This window comes from Carassius carassius, chromosome 19 (assembly GCF_963082965.1).
Source record: "Carassius carassius chromosome 19, fCarCar2.1, whole genome shotgun sequence".
In the NCBI taxonomy this organism is placed as follows: domain Eukaryota; kingdom Metazoa; phylum Chordata; class Actinopteri; order Cypriniformes; family Cyprinidae; genus Carassius; species Carassius carassius.
The window spans coordinates 2,316,360-2,339,661 of record NC_081773.1 but is presented as its reverse complement, the minus strand read 5'-3'; the positions used below and the strand labels follow the sequence as shown (position 1 = coordinate 2,339,661).

The window sequence follows — 23,302 nt, the reverse complement described above, 5'->3', positions numbered from 1 at the left end:
TTTGTAACTGTAAAAATTTTCATAAGTAACTAATTTAACTACGCATTTCTTTTCTTAGTAACTGTAACAGATTACAGTTAAATTTATCTGAAATTAAATTAAATAATTCCATTAGCGTGAATTGGCCTAAAGTCGGACACTGCCTAATGTGGGACACTTCATGTTTGTAGCTCCCCCATAAATACATGAATGCCAGTGAAACTCTGGGTTACCAAAGCTGTGGTGTCATGTGAACAAAATAACATCACAACTCAAATGTACATTCATACATGAGGGTGGAGGAATCATCAAACTGGAAGCACATTGTGTGAAGATCACCCAAAGGTCAGTGACATAGAGTTTCGACAAACTTGATATTAAGGAGTATAAATTCATTTTAAACAAAACAATCCTGCTACTTTTTGGTCTAATGTGCTTATTAAATGTTTGTCCATCAAAAAGTTGTCTAACTTTGTATGTATAAACTATGTATTTAATATTTTAATCAAATTTCCTACTGTCCCACTTTAGGAAATATGGTTTTGTAAAGTGGGACTGTATGATAAGCCTAATGTGCGACAGTCCTTCAGTCAGTCAAAAGTGTGTGGAGGGACATGGTTTGTGGGGCAATTTTTTTTTAAATAATTAAAATGCTGTTACCGCAGATGGGAATGGTAGTAGCTATTTAAAGTGTGCAAAAAAAAACCTTTACTTTTTAGCCGGATAGGTTTAGCAAAGATTGTATTTTTAGGATGCAGTTCTGATCCCAAATGAGTTAATTAAAACATACCTGTTTAATGTTTGACACCAAAACTTGGCATTTTAAGTAATGTTGAGTTATGATAACTTGATTTCTTTATTAATGACAACATTAGGGTTTACCGGGTTGGACACTTTGAGTAAGAAATAGACATTTTTGTTTACATATGTGTTTGTATTGTGTATATTTATTATGTATATATATATAAATACACACACATACATCATATATTTTGAAAATATTTACATGTCTATATTTACATTAATATAATTGATATAATTAAATAGTTGATATATATATAAATATTCAATATATAAACAAAAATGTTCTTAAATATATTCATGCATGAGTAAATATACAGTAAATATACACAGTACACACACATTTTATGTAAACAAAAACTTTTATTTTGGCTACGATTAATCGCAATTAATCGTTTGACATCACTAGTAAGAATGCATCTATCACAGCTCGATCTCACAGTAATTCGTTGACCTCACTTGTACAAATTCATACAATTTTTGCTAAATTGTACATATTTTACGAGTTGCACAATTCGTTTGAATCCTGCCCCTAAACTTAACGTCCCTGGAGTGTATGCAAATTGTACAAAAAGCAGGGTTTTAAGTCAGAAAATCATTAAGTCCGACTCTGTGGTGATCTGAATGAGAGGAAGGAAAAAAGCAAGAAGCATGAGAGCTGAGGTTCGTGAAAGAGCTTTAACGGGGAAAAATGATTCACAGGTATAAGATTTCCCATTAGACTCAGCTAATTATTTCCACACCATTAGTGGCAGCTCTTAATGAGGGACAGGAGCAGACTGCAGTACATCACAGTATAACCTCCTGTTATAGTCCCCTCCTCATGCCCTCTTAACCCACAGGGGCACAGAGGGGCAAGAGCCAAGGGCATACTCTCCTCACAATACCCCTTTCTGATTGAATCTCTGCTCAAATAGATGTGGAGGCAGACACACTAATGTATTATGAAACGTTTGGCTGGGGCTGTTCTCATGTTAGATGTAAGAGGAGGTTTCCATTCATTTGGTAAACATGGGAACTAAACACCAAGTTAGTACAATTGGCCTGAGAACTTACATTTTACTGCCAATGTAACTTTTTTTGAAAAAGCAGCAATTTTTTTTCATAAAGTAGAAAAAGTTTAATTAGAAGTATTTTGAAAAACTAAGAGTAAAATAAAGACTGTCAAGTGTCGTTTAACATATGTTGGATATTCTACCCCCCCCAAAAAGATTAGAGTTAAGCTTATATAAAAAAAAAAATTACAAAAATATAAGTTTAGATGGTACACATCTTTAGTAGTGCGGTCAAACGATTATTCTCATCCAAAATAAGTTGTTTACATGTGTGTGTATATTTATTATGCATATCTAATTACACACTTAAATATTTACATTCATATAATTTGTGCATTTATACATAAAAATATACAGCACAACATAATCAAACACTTATTTTAGATGCAATTAATCGCTTGACAGTACTAATCTTTATAATGATCAAATACATCTATTGAAGATGTGAGGGAAGACATTAATGTTACACCACAACTTGTTAAAAATGGTATAAAAGATTTTCAAAGAACAAAACCAACATGAACACATTATCCCCTCCATTGACCCATAAAGAGAACAGAACTTAAAAAACAACTTTTATTCATGTATGACAGCAGTACATCATGCAGTTATAACAGCGTCTAAAGAACATACAGATCAGGGTAAAAACAGCAAAGAGAACAGGTATTGCAGCCAACAATTTCCAATACAGCACAGAGATAAAAACAGTCCCTCTGAGAAACGACACATTTAAAACAATGCAAATGTAAGGATTTCATGTAGACAGCTCCTAACGGTCTACTCAAACTGAACCTGCAGCAGGTTTCAGGAAGCTCGGAGAATCACACATCAGTTAAGACACTCCAGGACCTCATCAGTGACGCTCCGATCATTTTATTCACTCTGCTCCAGTTCCTTCTTTAAACTGTGGAGAAAGGTCAGAGGTCATGGTTACACTTACATAGATTCACCTGAAAGACAAGTGACTGACTAAACATGAAAAATCATTTCCTAAATTTTGAGAGCTTTAAAATGCAGTCTATAGGCAGCACATTTTTTTTTTTATATAATTATCTTCTGCTCACCAAACCTGCATTTATTTGATCCAAAATACCACAAAAGCAGTAATATTTTGAAACTTTTACATGAATACATTTTTAAAATGTCATTCCTGTGATCACCGCTGTATTTTCAGCATCACTCCTCCAGTCTTCAGGGTCTAATATAATGTTTTACTGCTGAAGAAATATCACCCCTATTAAAGAGTTTAGTTTATTTTTTCCCCCGCAGGATTCTTTGAATAGAAAGATCAGCATTTATCTAAAATAAAAAGCTTTTGCAACATTATACACTATATCGTCCAAAGCTCGGAGTCGGTATAATTGTTTTGGGGAAGAAATTATAGGAATTAATACTTTTTAGCAACGATGCTTTAAACTGATCAAAAGGGTTACAGAAGTTTTTTTTTTTCAGATAAATGCTTTTCTTCTGAACTTTCTATTCAAAGAAACTGGGGGAAAAAAATAATTTTTAGCTGTTTAACAAATGTTTTGAGCAGCAAATCATCATATGAGAATGATTTCTGAAGATCATGTGATACTGAAGACTGATGCTGAAAATACAGCTGTGCATCACAGAAATAAATTACATTTTAAGATGTATTCAAACAGAAAGCAGTTATTTTAAATAGTAAAAATTACATTTTACTGCCTTTTCTGTACTTTGGGTCTAATCAATGCAGGCTTGGTGAGCTGAAGAGACCATCTATCTTTCAGTTCAGAAACGTTTGACTGCTAGTGTAGAGTTTGGGAGCACAGCTGCATATTTATAGATACAGCATTCATATTATAGTGCAACAAAAATGAGGTTGCTACAAAATCCCATTACCTTTTCAGATAGGAGTGGACATTGTCGTAGCCATGGTATTTGGCCAGGTACACGAGCACACCTGTAGCACAGCGGCCCTCTCTGGCTCGACAGAAGCTGCAGTTACAGATGCCCCTGCACGGGGGGCAAAGCCACTCCTACAACAACACAACACTTCAGCAACGCCATCCAACCACTTAGAAAAGAGCTAGCTGATTTGGTGCGCGTTTCCCATACAACGACGGAACTAGCCGATTAACCACCTTCGTATAATGCATCGTTGCGGAAACAAACTAGCCAGTCACAACGGTTTCTCTGCAGAAGACTGAATGGAAGCGTCACTAACCGGGTTCAGGAGGGCATCACGGACGTCTTCTCCGTATCTGTTCTTGAGACAAGGCCCGCAGAACTGCCCTCGAACACCCACACACTCTGGGTTGCGGCAGTTGGTCTTGGTGTCGGTTGTTTTTTGTCGACACTGATGGCAGGTGGATCCCTGTCGGACAAAAGCACACGCTCATCAAGAGTCTGCAGGGCCTCGAACGAGCGGAGAGATGAAAGCTCAATGCTGTGAGGACAGATGCATCCTGCTGAAGCAGACTTACAGTGGCCCGGTTGTAGATCTTCTCTCTGGCGTTGACACAGATGTTGTCCAGTTCGGCCTCGGTGATTTCCTCCACAGGCCTCACGACGTGAGGAATCGTCAGCGTGCTGTTATAGCTGCGCCGACGGGGCTCTCTCTGCTCACACACGCGAGGGAACAGAAATACTAATCAATACAGTGGTGCTCGCCTTAAATTTACATGACAAAATATGAGCTGCATGAACACTGCTGTTCAAAAGATTTTTTTATTTTCAAATAAATTAAAGCTTTCGATCAATTTACTGCATTCTTGCTGAAAAGTGAGAGTAAAGATATTGTTTTCAACATAAATTAAACAATGTTTGATTTATAAATGGTTTTATTGTTATAAACAATGTTTGTAATGTAACTGCATTACTTTACTAAATTACTTTGGTAACTTGTGTTACTTTTTGTTGGGCTTGTTTATTTTTAACAACAACAAAAGTGATTTGCTTATTATATTTTTATATTTTTTATTATTATGCAGGTGCAGTTGAACGTGAACCTTTCATATATTCTAGATTCACTACAAGTAAAAAATCTCAAACGTTTTTTTGTTTTAATTTTGATTAGAGCTTATAGCTCATGAAAGTCAGATGCACTTTTATATTTATATATAACTAATAACAAATCTCTCAATTTGTGATCCGAAGAAAACCAAGGTCGTACAGGTTTGGAACGACACAAGGGTGAGTAATTAAATGACAGAATTTTAATATTGGGGTGAACTATCCCTTTAACTGAAGTAACGCACCTCTTCATCATAATCATCATCATCGTCATTTCTGTTTCTGCGGACCAGGCTGTATTTGTCCTCAGGGTCATCCTCTGGAGCAGGGGAGGGTGGTCCGTCCACCAGTGACCGGGAGCGTGTGTGAGGACGGGACGTTCGCTCTGGGTTTCTCCGGCGAGCACCGCTGGCGTCCAGAGAGTGGCGAGGAACACGGCGAGGCTGCACAGAGAGAAGGGGGAAATTCAGCCAAATCAAGGTAAAACAAGAACTAATAATCTAAATTAGTATATTATATATATACAAGTATATTTATTATATATTTACAATATTATTAGCATAAACAAGTAAATATTCACAAATTAGTATAATTTTAATCATCAGTAGTATTAATAAAATGTAGTCTTTTTTTAATAACAATATTCTGTAGTCTTACCGTATTGCCCTGTGACAAAGCAGCCTTCCTGGGAAGGAGTCCAGGAACCTTATCCAGCTCTGACATTAGCTTAGCAAGCTACAAGAAAGAGATTGCAATTCTGTTAAAACTGGATTCATACTCAAACTAAACTAAACAAAACTCACTTAAAAATAGTGGTTCTAGTAAGAACTCTAGCTGCTGCATTGTTTATCAAGCGTGCAGAGCAACCACCCAATAAAGCATTACATGTATTATCTATTAGGAAAGATTGCTATCAAATAGCACACCTAGGTTACTAACTGATGACGAAGAACTGACAGAGCAGCCATCGAGTGTTAGATGTTGTTTTAGGTTATTACATGCAGAGGATTTAGGTCCCATAATTAACATCTCTTTTTCCAGAATTCGTCAGTAAGAAATTACTAATCTTTTTTTTATATCAACAATGCATTCTGTAGGTTTTGTCAGGACACGAATAAACAGCGGAGTATCCTCAGCATAACAGTGAAAGCTAACACCGTGTTTCCTGATGATATCTCCCAAGGGTAACATATAAAGCGTGAAGAGTAGCGGCCCTAGTACTGAGCCTTGAGGTACTCCATACTGCACTTGTGATGGATATTATACCTCTTCATTCACTACTACGAATTGAAGGCTGTCAGGTAAGTAAGATTTGTACCATGCTTATGAATCACACTAGCATCATAAGAATTTCATTCAAACGGCAAATGGATACTAAAATTAAATTTGTATTCAACTTAAAAAAAAAGAAAAAAATTAAATGCACGATGCAGGTGTGTGGAAGTAGAGTTGCTCACCATAGCTTTGTTCTCTCTGATGTTCAGCGCTCTCTTCAGCATGAAGTTGTCTCCCTCAGAGTCAGACTCAGGGTCTTTGGGTTCAGGTTTAGACTCAGGTGACACTGGCTTTGAGGGACTGGCCCGTTTGTTCGGGAACTTCATGGCTACTCTGAGCGTGAACGATTTGCGAGTTTTTCTGGGAGGCGAACAGGCCTCAGAATCAGAGTCCATTTTCTGTGAGAAAAAAAAAAAGTTGATTAATTGAACACATTCATCCTTTTTAAAACCCAGTGTATGATAAAGCAACAAGCAGAGACTGAAGTGTTTCCTGTGGTTACAAACCATTTCAGTCATGTCGCTGTTCAGGTCGTTCTCAAAACCACTGCATGCATCCTCTTCCTCAGTCACAGGTAAAACATTAAACGCTTTCTCACTCGGAGCAGAGCTTCTCATCTGTCTCAGCGGCCTCTTCTATAAGAAGAAAAAAAAAAACATTATCTTCAAATGACTTTGAGGAAGGTACAGAGAACGGTCTCTGATCTTTTGGGGATCTGTAAGGTCAGTTTAATGTATGGAAATGCTCATGTCATACCGAGGTCCCAAAACCATCAGATCCAAAACTGTCACAGCTGTCGTCTGAGGAGGAAGAGTTTTCCATAGGAAGCAGAGCGGTGCTCCTGTAACTGCGCAGGTTCATTCTGGTGGAGGGCGGACACCTCGCCTGTTCTCTCTGTGCACAACAACATACAACAAATTCATGATAAACCTGCTCAACTCAGGCTGGGCGTCTGCAGAGGTCAGTTTGAGACATGCATCTTGGAAGCAATGGCAGGCCCTGTACATTTTCTAATATTTCTCTACACAGCAAGCAATGGCAATTTTAAAGACAGGAAATCATAATTTGATAAGAACATAAAATAAAAGAATTGCAAATGGGTGAGAAGTAAAACTGAAGCCAACTCTGTTTAAACGTATTCCATGTCTGGAGGCCATGAAAACTAGAAACATTTAACCTCTTTACAAATGTATAACAATTATTTTATTTTTAGTTTTTACTTATTTTTACACAAAGTTACTTTTGCAAGATCAAGTTATTTGTATAACGTTATTTGTATAAGAATTTTTACTTAAACTTTAGTGGGTCAACAAACTGTACATGGTTTTAGAATACTGATAAATTTCATTATATATAAATGTTGATCCAAGTTAGATGCTTTGTAAAGTTTGGGGGGACCCTTCCCCCACCAAACACACGCCTAAGTTTAATAAACCAGCAAATGTTGAAAGCTTGTTTTTTTTTTTTTTTTTCCCAATGGGACAAACATTTATGTCCCAAACAAAATATAACATGACGAATCGTTTGAACTGTTAAATTCACTTCATTAGCTTTGAAACAAACTTTACACACGCCACGAAAGCATGCATGCATTCATTCTAAAACACAAACCCACACAATACAACAGCAGCGGTTCTTCAGGTCAACAGAAACAAGAGCTGATGTGTTTTACTGTACCTTGGAGCGCATTGTGTCGAGTTCTCTGTGGTTTGAGGGGGTGTGAGTTTATATACCGTGCCTCCGTCCGCTGTGAAATGAATGTGTGGTTGTGTCTCAGTGGCTCGGAGTTTGGTCTGGAAGTTGGCGGGTAATTCTTGAAGAGGCGTGACTCTCTTCAGTCCTGGAAGCTCCGTTAAATTAATAAAGTAACTCAATCGACTGGGCTGAAGACACAAGCACTGCATTATCAGTTTCATTATGGGTTGAGTATAGACATGCTGATAAAATTGTATTAGAATTCATAGATTATTTGAATTAAACTGAATAAAATCAGCTCTATTTTGGGTTTAAAGTGCTTACAGGATCTTTAGCTGTGGCGCCAAACCTCAGAGCTCATTTGCATAAAGACACATAAATCGCGCGAAATACTGACTAGATCAAGAAGAGTTCATTTCAAATTTATATTTTATTAATTTCTTATACATTGACAAAGGTTTAAAAATCCACCAATATAATAAATAAATCTTTAATATCATATAAATGAAATAGTCCTCCATAATAAACTATATTAATATAACCACTTACCTTGCAGGCAGAAACAGTTTAATTGAAAAAGTCCTCTGTTTATGATTATCATCACAGTGCTGAGCATAGTTCAAAAAAATAAAAAACTCTTTAAGAAAAAAATAAAAAAATAAGAGACTCAAATTCATGTTAAAACCTGGAAAGACAATGTCAACTATGAAAGAGCAGAGAAAAGCTCTCTTTTTTTCAGAAAATGCATAATTTATGATATTTAAGATCAGTACATCCATTTCATGGTGAACTTTTACCCTTTATCAGTGTCAATTTAGAAGATGATTTTGTTGAATCACCAGGAACACTTAAGTGCTTTGGTTAAAAGCCAACTTTCCAGCCTTACACAAAGAATATAGAAGCCCTTCTATACTCTTTGCCTTACAGTGAATCAAACGTGATTCATTATTAACCCCTTGTCCCATGTCCCAACTACACGCGACATGTCAAGATTCCAGTGTCAAGCAATTTGGGTGTCCAAACTAGACAAAATCAATCAAATATCACAGCCATTCAGAAGTGTGTGTGGGCGGGCTCTCTATGGAAGTGCATTGTTCTCGCAACAAAATGAAATAACTGCGACATTGCAGAAATAGAAACCATTGTATAAACCATAACAATGTGTACTAACTAGTACACACAACGCGAGGCCACGACAAGTGATAAAAGGTATCTTTTCCATGATAATTAAAGGTTTTGTCCTAACTTTTACCATGACTGTAACACGTGAAATTTCTATTTTAAAAATCGTTTCTATTTTCGCAACATCGTGGCTGGAACAACAACATACAAATTAAACAAATTAAATGATGAACTCAATGCGAACCAACAAGCGTATTCCATAACAAAAATGGTATCAGTCACTCAGTATGTTCATTTAATAATCTTAAAAACATTTAATATTTACGAATTAGATTATTAACTTATTTCGTAGCGAATACAATGCGCTTCCAGGGAGAGCCCGCCCACAGTTGCTTTTGGTTGGCTGTGATATTTGATTGATTTTGTCACGTTGTGTCTAGTGTGGACACAATAATTGCTTGTTGCTGGAATCTTGATGCGTCTCGTGTAGCTAGGACACGGTGTAACGCTTTATAAATGCTCAACTTCGTCCACGCCCACCGCCTCGCCCTCCTCTGCGCGTCCGGCCTCTGCCCTGCCTCACTTCCTGATGCTTATGTTCCTGTTTAATAGATTTCTTTCTTTCTACTTTAATCCAGTCCCCATCACCAGACCCGGCCTCTTTCTGCTTCACCCCTTCACTGACGACTAACATCCCTGGTATTGTGCGTGGTTGGTGGTTAGATGGTGTTACATAGGAGTTGTTGTTTCGGGGCCGTCCAGCATGTTGGAAGCCTCTGGATCCTCTCTGAGACATCTGATTAGACCTTCTGGCTTCCACTTCTCCTCTTCCTCCTCCGTTGATTTTAAAGGTGTTGTCGTAGTATGCTTTTCTGTGGTAGTTGTGTTGAGCTCCAGCACTAGGGGGCCGCTCTCGCTCCAAGGTGCTCTCAGATGTCGTGCTGGACGGGCTGCTGCCCTTTGACCCCAGATGGATATTGGAGAGTTTGACAGAAAGGGTGGGAGAGGAACTCTGCGAGTCTGTCCATGGCGTGAGAGGGCTGCGATTGGGTGATCTCCTGACAGCGGCGGCGTACGATGATTGGTTCCCGATGACGGACAGGAACTGAGGGAGGGTCCTCTTGCCAGTGGACTCCTGGGCAGCTTGCTCTCTCCACTGCTTCATTCTCAGACTGTAAATCCATCTGGGATCGACACCTGATTGAGGAACAGAATGACAAAATGACAAACCCGAGACATTTTCCATGGATATGCAAAATAGGGCTGAAAGGGCATTTGATCTCAGAAGGTCAAACTAAATATCATTACAACTGGAATACTTATTGTACATTTCATGTGGGGTTTGCAATTTTTGCAACACTGATATCCAAATGTTTGTTATTGCTAATAGTATTTTTTTATTTTCAAATACAACAGCTCAAAAATAGAATAAACATAAACAAATAAATAACATTAAATGGAATTGCATAAAAAATGTAAAAATACAAAATAAAGTAACAGGATTGCAAATATTACCAACATTAAGCTATTACTCAGTAGGAACTAGGTAGTTTACCTATAAATTAAAGATAATTTATTATTTTTCACTCAAAAAAACTTGATAGTAGGGTTGAATGACATCTGCATACAATGTAAAATTATACACACACACACACACACACACACACACACACACACACACACACACACACACACACACACACACACACACACACACACAGAACTGGTAGTTACATGCAAATTGTAGTCTGTTACTGATTCCAAATTGCATGAAAAATTGTAATATGCAATAATTTAATCAATAAAAAAAGTATTTTAAAATTTGAGTATATTAAAATGTAATTTAATCTAATGACAAGGAATTTTTGGAATCTGATTACGTAATACCTATATATTATACTGCTTTTCAAAAGAAAATTCATTATAATTCATTTGAATACGACACCAAACTAGCTCTCTACCAATCAGGATTGTGTTACCTGAGTTGGACCTGCTTCTGTTGTTGCCTTCCCTGATGTTTGCTGCCATCTCAATGAGCAGCTCTACAGGTCTGATCACATCCCTCCCGCTGTCTGGGCTCCACTGCACTCTGTGCTCGTGTCTCGTGCACTTAGGAGATCTCACGTTACCCTGGCCGGAGACAAGGCACCACCTCAAACATGTCCCCTTATAACATTTGAAAATGTAGCATATATACTACAAATATACCTATTGAACTTAACACTGTTTAGAAAGTTGCACATCAAGAGATTTAATAAAAAGCATACTGCTAAGGTACTAAATCTAACAGATCTCACATCAGTGTACTACTAGAAATGTTTTTTCCTAAAAATGACAATATGTCCAGTGAAATGCTGACTTTAAATATTTAACATTAACATATATTTAACTTTTCTTAATATGAGTTCCTATAATAGAAGTGCTCTTAATTGTACTTAATGTGCACTTGTAATGTACTATCAAACTTAAAATAATATATTTCAAAATTATACATACTAATATTAATTTAAAAAGCCACTCAAGTTTACTTTAAGAGAGACAATTTCATTAACGTTTCTTAATACACTTAATTGTACATTTAATGTCATGAAAAATATTTTTTTATTGTCATGTTTTAAAGAAGTACACTTATTTTGATAAGTAGACTAAATATATACATGTGACATATATATATATATATATATATATATATATATATATATATATATATATATATATATATATATATATATGAATATAATTATTTTAACTGCAATGTGTTATTTAGCATTGCATTTAAATGTAATATAGTTTAAATTTAATAAACGGCAACATCATCATTCATCATTCAGTTCTCACTTACAAATAATTATTAAAATAGATTACTTTTCATCAAACTTGCTCTGCCACTTTCCCTCTCAATTGTTGTCTCCAAAGCTATTCAAGTTTTTAACCAATGATCAAGATCAAAAAGTCTTGTCTTACATTTGATTTTCTCAAGGCAGTATCATTTAGTCAAAAATGTCCCACTGCAGAATGATTGCATTTGATTTAACAGCATAACCACTGGACTGTGTATTTACCCAAGAAAGTATTAAGTGATATAAAGTAACTACATGGGTTTATCACAGGTTAGGTTTTGGTTTTATTTAGGGTTGAGTTGAGGGTTATTACCTTGTACATTACTATAATAAGTATGTAGTAAGTACATTCAGAAGCACAAGACTAAAATAAAGCGCTATTTCGTATTGACTGTACTGTGGTTCAAGTCTTTTTTCTGCTACTTACCTCATAGTTTACTGTGCAGTCAACAGTTTGTGTGCCAGGAATTCCCAAGATCCACTTATCCATCACAAACGGAGGCTGGGGAGCAATTTAGATTTTAGATTTTACCACAAACAGTAAAGCACATCAACCTAAGGCTGAGAATATTGTATTGGTGCATTCCTCAAGACCCATACAAACCTAATGGAGTCGTAATTTACACTGTTACATGACATTTCTCACCTTGGTCATCTTTAATACATCTGCATCTGGTCTGTTGGCATTAAAGGTCACGTCTTTGATATATGCAATCGCCACCTCATCCCCATCAAGCTCCATGTACATTTTCCATTTGCAGTCCTGCAGAGGTCAGAAAGACAGAGATACAGATGAGACAGCAGTCAGTACAATGAGGTTAAACTGTGGCTTCTTATGTAGGTAAACGAGGCCATACATATGATGCATGTTTTCAACAAACAGAAATGTAGACCTGTATGATTTTTGCTGTTTGAGGGCGATATAACCCTACAGCACAACCTAGAGGATAATAATGGGTGTGAACCACACACACAAGCTTTTATTGGCTTCTTTCACAAAGCAGGGTGAAACTACCCTGTGCAATCTAAACAGATTTTCACATTTCCAGGTCAAAACGGATTTCCTTATCCGTACCCTGGGAGCTCAGCTCATACCTGCAACTTGATTTTTTTCGGTCCAGAAGGTGGCAACACTGACCAGCACCATTGTTTAACAGTCAACAAACAACAACTGAAGATGGCAACAACCATAAACACTACACTTGCATTGTTTGGTGCTTGTGTGAGCCCTGTAAGACATCCAAGCAACTCCAGTTTAAATGGGTACAAGATATTTTTATCGCTGATAACTTTTGGAGAGAAATTGCAGGGACACTGAATAAGGATGACACTTTCTAGTGCATGTTGAGCATTGAGCTTGCTGATGTAAGAGACCACTCTGATTGGCTGTTCAGCTTAACGAACCAGTGCACGAGCAGAAAAATGAAATGTTGAAAGCCAGCAAACAACAAAGTCAAGATGGACCACCCAGAAAACTCTTCTAATTTTCTAATTAGAAATCTTTCATCTGAGCATTCCAAATAGAGTTGAGGATAGAGTTTAACTCGGATTTGGATGGACTCGGGAGGACTTGAATTCAAACTTGACACAAGCTGCATTTTCATAAGCATTCAAATTGTGCAAACAGAAATTGTGAATTGAAAATACACCTAATGGAAACACATCAATTTTGCAAGAACATTTCTACATTTCATATATTTATATAACATATATTTCACATAAAAAAATACATAAAATAAATAAATATAAGAAAAACAAACCTAACACAGAAAAGCCACCTCTTTTTCTGAAATGTGTATATGACCAGGGCGCCTGCAGGATTATTTCCGAGGGTACACACAGAGACTTATTTTTATTTTTTAAGGGGGATAAAATGATCAGTGAGAGCAGAACGAATGTGTCTCACCTTTTAAACTCAACAAAATGGTAAAATACATATAACGAGAGCATGTTCGCAAGAAAAAAAAAAACAGAGAACAAAACAGCATTGGGTGAAGTGGATTAGAGCCCTGCACGGGCCTCAAATATAGGCCCTATCCAGTCCCTTTATATATATACAGTACAGTACAGACCAAAAGTTTGGACACACCTTCTCATTCAAAGAGTTTTCTTTATTTTCATGACTATGAAAATTGTAGATTCACACTGAAGGCATCAAGGGCTGTTTGACCAAGAAGGAGAGTGATGGGGTGCTGCGCCAGATGACCTGGCCTCCACAGTCACCGGACCTGAACCCAATCGAGATGGTTTAGGGGTGAGCTGGACCGCAGACAGAAGGCAAAAGGGCCAACAAGTGCTAAGCATCTCTCGAGGAACTCCTTCAAGACTGTTGGAAGACCATTTCAGGTGACTACCTCTTGAAGCTCATCAAGAGAAAGCCAAGAGTGTGCAAAGCAGTAATCAAAGCAAAAGGTGGCTACTTTGAAGAACCTACAATATGACATATTTTCAGTTGTTTCACACTTTTTTGTTATGTATATAATTCCATATATAATTCCACATGTGTTAATTCATAGTTTTGATGCCTTCAGTGTGAATCTACAATTTTCATAGTCATGAAAATAAAGAAAACTCTTTGAATGAGAAGGTGTGTCCAAACTTTTGGTCTGTACTGTATATATATATACACTCACCTAAAGGATTATTAGGAACACCACACTAATACTGTGTTTGACCCCCTTTCACCTTCAGAACTGCCTTAATTCAACGTGGCATTGATTCAGCAAGGTGCTGAAAGCATTCTTTAGAAATGTTGGCCCATATTGATAGGATAGCATCTTGCAGTCGATGGAGATTTGTCGGATGCACATCCAGGGCACGAAGCTCCTGTTCCACCACATCTCAAAGATGATCTATTGGGTTGATATTTGGTGACTGTGGGGGCCATTTTAGTACAGTGAACACATTGTCATGTTCAAGAAAACAATTTGAAATGATTCGAGCTTTGTGACATGGTGCATTATCCTGCTGGAAGTTGTCATCAGAGGATGGTACATGGTGGTCATAAAGGGATGGACATGGTCAGAAACAATGCTCAGGTAGGCCTAACATTTAAACGATACCCAATTGGCACTAAGGGGCTTAAAGTGTACCAAGAAAACATCCCCCACACCATTACACCACCACCAGCAGCCTGCACAGTGGTAACAAGGCATGATGGATCCATGTTCTCATTCTGTTTACGCTAAATTCTGACTCTATCATCTGAATGTCTCAACAGAAATCCAGACTCATCAGACCAGGCAACATTTTTCCAGTCTTCAACAGTCCAATTTTGGTGAGCTCGTGCAAATTGTAGCCTCTTTTTCATATTTATAGTGGAGATGAGTGGTACCTGGTGGGGTCTTCTGCTGTTGTAGCCCATCCACCTAAAGGTTGTGCGTGTTGTGGCTTCACAAATGCTTTGTTGCATACCTCGGTTGTAACGAGTGGTTATTTCAGTCAAAGTTGCTCTTCTATCAGCTTGAATCCGTCGGCCCATTCTCCTCTGACCTCTAGCATCAACAAGGCATTTTCGCCCACAGGACTGCCGCATACTGGATGTTTTTCCCTTTTCACACCATTCTTTGTAAACCCTAGAAATGGTTGTGCGTGAAAATCCCAGTAACTGAGCAGATGGTGAAATACTCAGACCGGCCCGTCTGGCACCAACAACCATGCCACACTCAAAATTGCTTAAATCACCTTTCTTTCCCATTCTGACATTCAGTTTGGAGTTCAAGAGATTGTCTTGACCAGGACTACACCCCTAAATGCATTGAAGCAACTGGCATGTGATTGGTTGATAAGATAATTGCATTAATGAGAAATTGAACAGGTGTTCCTAATAATCCTTTAGGTGAGTATATATATATATATATATATATAATGTTTTAGCATTTATTTGTTAAATGTACGGTTTTTTTTTTGTTTTTGTTTTTTTAAGTAAGGACGAAGCAGCCAGCAGCATAGTGAATTGATCATATAGGCCTCTGTTCAATTTAGTCTCCTCAACACAAATTGCCTAAAATAAAATATATATATAAAAAGTTTAAGCATATCACAATGTCATTTTAAATGTTAAATCTATATAAATGTGCGCCGCTAGACGGATGTCCAGTCGTTTGTGAGAGTGGAAGCTGAAGCGCTCCGCAGGACCTGGAGGTGACAGTGCAATCACTTGTGTTTTTTCTAACAGTGGAAACAACTTAAAATACGCAGTCATTTTTGCTCATGAAGGTAAGGGTAATAAAACATTCTAAAACTAGGGTCTAGTTTTATTTGTGAGCACTCACAATATCAACAAATGATATTGCACAGTCCGGTCAGCCGTACACCTACAGGCGGCACTGTAGATGACCACTGTCTTTCTTCTGGTAGTTTTTCAGTCAAATCGTGCAGTATCTATGTGCAGTAAAGAGAGATCTGAGAATCTGTCCTGTGTCACTGAAGATCGGAGCCAGATTCTCCTCCTAACAGAGACATTTTCTGATGTAGCTGAACCAGCGGGAAGCATAAGTGCAATCTGCAGTAGTCTAAAAAAAGTTTGGATATTTGTGCTTCCAGAGTCTACGTCAAGTTTTTCAAGAGTAATCTGCGATGCGATCGCACATCTCACAAGATCCTCTTCAGCTGTCACAAGCCGAGGGTGAATCTGAAGGCTTATCACACGCCACACTAGGGCTGGGTATCGATTCAGATGTTCCAGATCGATTCGATTTCGATTCACAAGCTCTCAAATCGATTCGATTTCGATTCTCCATTCGATTCTCCATTCGATTTTCTAGTCAATGAATATAGATTTAATACAAATAAATACTATATGTATAAAAAAGAACTGTGAAAATAAGTTTACAATTCGGTAATTAATAAAAAGAAATTAAGAGCCACAAACCTGTATATTAAACTCTTTAACTTTAGGTACACTTGGGTACATTAAAACAGAACCCATCTCTAATTTTCAAATACATACAATTATGTTAAATAAATACAAGTTTGATGCAAGATGAAAAATGCTTTGTTCTTGTCCACAACACTATCGTCGTCGTCTTGCTTACGAAATCTAAAATGCTTTCCTTACCTCTGACTTTTTATGTGAAGGTGGCATCAACGGCGACAAAGCACCTGAAACCGTTTAAGCCAGTGGTTCTCAACCTTTTTTCCCACCGGGCCGCATTATGGTCCAAGTGCAAGTCTCGCGGGCCACACGCATATCATTTACACATTACGTCACCAATACAAACCAACCTGATTTATAATATTATAGCCTAAATATTATGATATCTAATCGATTAGATTCATTGAAATAAATAAAGAGAGAATGGATTCTACTCTGAACAATTTTGTGAAATTCGGCTCTATGTATTAACAGCACAATGAAGTTAAGATTGTAAAGCCTGTGTTATACTTTCCGCATGAGCAATCTGGACGCAGACACGGGCAGCGCTGACGCGGACTTCTTCAATTTATACTTTTGAAAGCATAAAGTATAAAGTATAAGAGGCTTTAAGATGCAGTTTGTAAGATGCACACGGGCTAATGACCTGACACGCAGATAATGCAGAAAATGTAGCCTATGATCCAAATATAGAAAGCACTTTCGAATTTAATAATATGAGGTTCTCTCCAGATATGTTTTGCCACATTTCTTCAATTAAGGATGATTGCTGTGTAGTATATGGTGTTTCCATTTGCTTGAACTTCTTCAAGTGAGTTGCGGGGCAAACCCTAAAATCCTCCTTCACTACTGATACTGCGACTATTATTTTTTTTGTATGTGTTCAGTCGCTGGCATTTTCCACATTAATTTTTTTCTCCCTTGTACTGAACTAATGGCTGTTGATGACTATTTGAATTGAATTCTCAAAGTGCGCGCTTGTTTGTGTTCGTAATGTTATGTGAGTAAGTCTGCTCATGTCTGAAAATAATTTATGAAAAACAAAATAATTTCACATAAAAACATTAGGCTATAGCTTATATTTCTTTAGTAGCCTACATTCTTTTCAATTAATGTAAAAAATAAAATTAATTGTAAAACAAAGGTTTGTGTGTGTGTGTGTGTGTTCAGCATATGGTGGGCCGCATTTGAATTCGTGACGGGCCGCGGGTTCAGAACCACTGCTTTAAGCACTGAATGAATTAATGACAGGTTCGTTGGTAACGTCGCACAAGGCACATAAGAGGGTGACATCTAGTGGAGAAGATTTGTAATTAGATTAACGCTAATCTTACGTTCAATGTCTGCGGAAATACATAGGGAAAATCGACCACATTTAAAAAAACGATTAATCGAAACCCAGCCCTACGCCGCACACAATCCCATCGCTTCAAATCACCTGTTCAATTCAGCCAGAAATGACTCAGTCCAACACATTTTTATTAGCGGGTTCATAAACAAAACAACGAATATTTGTTAACTTGCTAAAGCGGGAAAAATAAAGAAAAGAGAGTCCTCCTGTGTCCTCTCAAGTTGAGACCCAATCGCGACTCTCGAAGATATGGGGCTTAGATAATTAATTTAGCCTAAAACATACTTATTCTAAATAATAAGATAGTACAAATAAAATGAGAAAATGTTAATTCTTAAATTTTTATATTTTATTCATTGCTCAGACAAAATGATTATTGGCTCTAGTCTAGCCCCCCTTAAACTTTGCCCTGCTTTGCTAAAGAGTTCCTGTGTTCCTGTAGCTCAAGTGGTAGAGCATTGCGCTAGCGAGCGCAAGGTTGGGGGTCTGAATCCCAGCGAACACATGTTAGGAGAAAATTGTTAGCTTGAATGCAATGTAAGTCGCTTTGGATAAAAGTGTCTGTTAAATGCATAAATGTAAATGTAAAGATACACGGATATGTCTCCTTCAGTTAGAAATAATGGCTAGTGCTGTGGCTGCAATATTAGTAAACCTTCCTGCATCAGCTGCCATGACACACGAATCCAATCCATGTGTAACATGAAAGATAAAAAAACACAAAACAACATAAAATTAAGATAAAAGGACATTAACGAATGTTTCCTTTCCTATTATTTGTAATTACAAATACTGTATGCAGATATTGTCTGTGGTGAGTGAGATTGGTGTGAAAATGCTACAACAAGCACTTCTTTGTTTACAGTTTGAACATCCATAGTCCTAGCTCATAGTCCAGATGATTGACACACTATTGCCACCTGCTGGTGTGGAGAGTTATGGCACAGTTGGCACATGGATGTAGTTTTCTGGCCAAGATGCAGGCGACATAATACACTGCAGACAAAGTCAGCTTTTCGTGGCTGCTTTTATGTTGGATCTGGGCCTTGAATACATACAATAGGACAGCTGGTGGATGCATATAACTTGTCACTTAACACAACAAGTGTTACAGATAATGTTGGACTTTGCTCTGTTGTCACACATTGAGGTGTGGCGTGTAAACGCAAAGACATCCTGGAGGAAGCCAAGCACGAGAATGAATGTTTGAATGTCATCCGGTGTTCATCCACACACACGTGAACGATGTGAAGCTAAGAGATCAGAGTGCAGAGAAGCGGCCGTGTTCGTTTCTCAAGCATAACAAGAGCTGGAGACCTTAACATCCATTCTCACTCACATTAGCAATGGAGATGAGGCCCTTTCCTGAGAGGCCATGCAGCCGAGCGTGCTGGGCAGAGCGGTAATGATCCGTCCAATCTGCCAGCCCCGCGCAGAGGTCAAAGTTTAATGCTTGAAGCACGTGGCTCTTCACACTTACACAAAATCTCAACAGAGAATGAGCCCTCGTGGAAAAAAAGCAATAGTGAACATGTGCCTGTTTGTTTTGGATGGGGCTTAAAGGCGTCCGGTAACACGTCGGCCGAGCGCATGCCAAACGTTAGCCCTGCCTAATAGCAGCAGCAGAAACAATGTGCGGTAATGACGGCCGGCGTGGTGAGCGTCTAATGACACCTCATGCATAATTCAGCACCTTTCCGGCGACTAAGCCCTGATATCCTCATTAACAGAAACACTCTGCTGTCCGATGGGCAAGGCACAATCGCAGGGTCTCATTTAGGCTTTGAGAAGTGCAGCTGGTACCACGACACCGCCAGGAAAGAGAGAGAGAGACACAGAGAGAGAGAGAGAGATGGAGAGCAAGCAAGCGAAAACCTCGAGCAGAGCAGATTTGTTTTATTTAGTGCAAAAAACCTTGCAGTTTGTAAAAACAAGGCTGACACAGAGGCTGACACCAGACAGGGGAAAATAATTAGCTCTCATTTTCTCAGACTCCTGTTTCCTTCTTCCCGCTGAGCTTCCTCCCAACCAAACCACCACATGTCAGGAGAAATAGGAGGCAATTAGCGGCCCCGCTTCAGCCCCGCCGTACGCCTTGAAAGGGGACTATTTATGATGGGACAATGAACAGCTGAAAGATTAAATAACATTTGCCTTTTAAAAAGAAAATGACTTCTGGCTAAATTTTTGATTAAATTCAAACGGCAAGTGAAGACTGTGTCAGGGGCCCGAACAAAGGCTCGCCGGCGAGAGGGGGCGGATGCTTCGCGTCGTCTCGGAGGAAAAATTATTTATCTCTCGCAGCCCTTTTTAAGTGAACAAAAAGGAGAAACAAAATCAAGAGGCTTGGGAACCGAAAATGCGTTTGGCGAGACGCTGGTCAGTCTTGGGAGGAGGCCGATAACAGGCATCTTTTACTTGAGGAAGACAACTTCAAATCAAGGAGCACTGCGATTGTGAGAAAACATCTCAGTTATCCAACAAAAGCCCCCTGTTAACATCTCAGATGATACACAGATACACAGACACAAAAATGATGATGGTAAATTACAAAGAAATCTTAGGGTTTACGTAAATTAAAGAGAACCGCAAAAAATGCAATTACTTTTATAAGTGATCGGAACATGAGTCGATGACAAGTGAAAATCTTTTATTTGTTGGAAATGTAATCATCTTGGAGCCTTTTTCAATTTAAAATCTGGCGTAAACATCAATTTCATGAATGCATTTGATTGTCCACATCTCACAGATTTTCAGAAAGTTTTTAAATACATTACAAGTTATTAATTTATCAAAGTATTTTTTTTTTTTACTCAGAAATGTCAAAGTTTTTGGGGAGTCGCACTGCATGACATGTTAACTAATGCAAACTATTGAATTCTATTTTTGAATTTGAATATTTTTGAATTCTATTTTTGCTTAAAGCAGTGGTTCTCAACCCGCGGCCCGTCACGAATTCAAATGCGGCCCACCATATGCTGAACACACACACACACACACACACACACACACACACACACAAAAAAACCTTTGTTTTACAATTAATTTTATTTTTTACATTAATTGAAAAAAAATGTAGGCTACTAAAGAAATATAAGCTATAGCCTAATGTTTTTATGTGAAATTATTTTGTTTTTCATAAATTATTTCCAGACATGAGCAGACTTACTCACATAACATTACGAACACAAACAAGCGCGCACTTTGGCAGAATTCAAATTTTGTATTTTTAAATTAATTAATAGATATGATAAACATTACGTCATTGGTAACCGCCTAGCAACCACTCAAAACACTGCAGAACAGCATCCCAGCAGATCACATGGACTCAGTTGTGTTTCATAGATTAATCAGTAACTGTGGCACACATGATGCAGTGGAGTGATTTACCGATTGGCCTGTGCCTGCTTTCCAGTGATATCCAAACACCAGCTCCAGATTCACGGTCTTCCTCCACTCCTCCTCGGCTTCCTCCGTGGACAAACCATCCTGAGAGAGGATGTTCAGGTGAATACATTAGCTGTGACAATTCATGTCAACTCTGATGTAAAAGAAGATCCAGAAAGCGATGAAACCTCAAAGACCACATGCCTTGATCAACGGCGGAAAGTGGAACAGGTTCAGGTAGTCGTGGGTAAGTTTCTCAATTTCGGTCTGGAAAAGAAATATTTGACAAAATGTTTAAAACATCACGAGAGGGATTTATGCAGCGCACCGACAATCATCCGATGACCAGCTGGGTGTGAATGTAATGTAATTATTACCTGTTAATAGACTTCCAGCAGCAAAACAACAATTAATACCATTGTCTATCACTTATGAACATATAATTCGTGCTCTGGCATATGTCATATACATCTAGAGTAATTCATTCAACAAATCAGGCTCTCTATGAATGCTTTACACGATCAGACGTGTGATGATGGTTCCCAGCGTATCCCAGAGGAAGAACAATTATTTCTCACAGGTTGCTCTTTGAAAGCTTAGCCATGTGACATAATGGAGTTTCAGTGAAATACAAACACCGTCACGGACTTTTCTAGAACTATTTGGCGGAAATAAAAAATCCCAAGCTCTATTGTTCACACCAGTTAATATTGAGATCTTGGTCTTTCTGAGCACAGCTTGAACATCTTTGAGAAACGAGAGGATATGCATGTCAGATGTTTGGGTCTGGGTTTCTTAGAAGGACAATCTGTCGCTGGAGACCTCAGTAAACATGTTCTCTCCATTCAATCTCATTGCTGCCGAGGAGAAGTAATTGAGCTATTAAGGAGATTTTATCCTGTCCTGTGGATTAGCTGGTTCAGTGATCTTACTCGTGGGAGCTATGAATATAAATTAAAACTCTGTTGCATTGATGGATTTAACCATGCACTTTGAATCTGAGATGCATGTGCCATTCAAAATATACACATATCTGTCATTTACAAACATGCTGGGATTATTTCCTGTTGACTTGAACTTCAGAGTGTATGGACAAGTTTTCAGAGACAGTATAATGTGCACTTAAGCAGCCAGGTACCTTGAGATGTATGATGTGTCCTTTCGACGTCACACCCAGGTCTCTCATGTCTGTCTCGGACAGCAGCAGCAGTCTCTGTCCTGTGATGTGATTCTGCCTGAAGACTTCGGCGTACTGCTGCAGCTCTCCATCACCTGCACAGCACACATGCTTATGTTTCTGTCATAGCAGGGATTCTCTCAGTTAACTGCATCCATTTGTCTTGTTGTTGTACTGACCTAATGATATTCTCTATCCTCTAAACCTGCACTGAAAAAGCGAACCATCACAGAAACCATTCTGGATTTGTTAAGTGTTTAGTGAAACAATTCTCTTATGCTTCATCAAAAAATACAGGAAAAAAACAGTAATATTGTGAAATATTATTGCTATTTAAAATAATAGTTTGCTATTTAAAAATATTTTTAAATATAATTTATTCCTGCGATACAAAGCTGGCTTTTCAGCATCATTACTCCAGTCTTCATCGCATGATCCTTGCGAAATCATCGTATTATGTTAATTTGCTGCTCAAGAAACATTTCTTCTTATTACGTTGAAAACGGGTTTTGCTTCTAAATGTTTCCGGGATTCAGGAAAATGCATTTATTTCAAACAGAAATCTTTTGTAACACTGTGAAAGTCTTTACTGTCACTTGTGATCAATTTAACGTGCCCTTGTGGAATAAAAGTATTAATTTCTCTAAAAAATGAATCTCACTAGCCCCAAATTAAAATGTTGTATAAATATAAACACGACGAGGAATCTCACCTTGAAAAATCTGCTCCATCCAGAAATGCTGTAAAGATAAAATATGTTAAGAA

At 38.0% G+C, this 23,302-nt stretch overlaps 2 protein-coding genes across 3 annotated transcripts in view; both read right to left on the bottom strand.

Moving 5' to 3' along the window:
* Positions 1-2,397: 2,397 nt before the first annotated feature.
* Positions 2,398-7,927, bottom strand: LOC132094861 (cell division cycle-associated protein 7-like). Its single transcript, XM_059499494.1, has 10 exons — positions 7,767-7,927; positions 6,846-6,983; positions 6,596-6,724; positions 6,272-6,487; positions 5,472-5,549; positions 5,060-5,257; positions 4,286-4,423; positions 4,027-4,176; positions 3,702-3,838; positions 2,398-2,739 (listed from the first exon to the last, which is right to left on the bottom strand). The coding sequence occupies exons 1-10, from the start codon at positions 7,776-7,778 to the stop codon at positions 2,709-2,711; spliced, it is 1,227 nt and encodes a 408-aa protein (XP_059355477.1). The 5' UTR covers positions 7,779-7,927; the 3' UTR covers positions 2,398-2,708.
* Positions 7,928-9,176: 1,249 nt separating this feature from the next.
* The window catches only part of LOC132094860 (mitogen-activated protein kinase kinase kinase 20-like), a 42,492-nt gene continuing 28,366 nt past the window's right edge, over positions 9,177-23,302 (bottom strand). For both annotated transcript variants that reach the window (XM_059499493.1, XM_059499492.1), the window contains exons 13-20: positions 23,250-23,277; positions 22,499-22,632; positions 21,565-21,627; positions 21,364-21,462; positions 12,393-12,509; positions 12,174-12,248; positions 10,886-11,036; positions 9,177-10,103 (exon numbers count right to left, since the gene is read on the bottom strand). In XM_059499493.1, the coding sequence (XP_059355476.1) occupies positions 9,427-10,103; positions 10,886-11,036; positions 12,174-12,248; positions 12,393-12,509; positions 21,364-21,462; positions 21,565-21,627; positions 22,499-22,632; positions 23,250-23,277 (1,344 nt within the window). In that variant the 3' untranslated portion in view covers positions 9,177-9,426. The remainder of the gene's footprint in view (positions 10,104-10,885; positions 11,037-12,173; positions 12,249-12,392; positions 12,510-21,363; positions 21,463-21,564; positions 21,628-22,498; positions 22,633-23,249; positions 23,278-23,302) is intronic.

Excerpts from the sequence above, each read along its gene's own strand:
- LOC132094861 (XM_059499494.1), bottom strand. Across the intron at positions 5,258-5,471 it reads CTTTGTCACAGGGCAATACG|CCTCGCCGTGTTCCTCGCCA; the intron begins GTAAGACTACAG and ends CTCTCTGTGCAG. Across the intron at positions 2,740-3,701 it reads GTCCACTCCTATCTGAAAAG|TTTAAAGAAGGAACTGGAGC; the intron begins GTAATGGGATTT and ends CTTTCTCCACAG.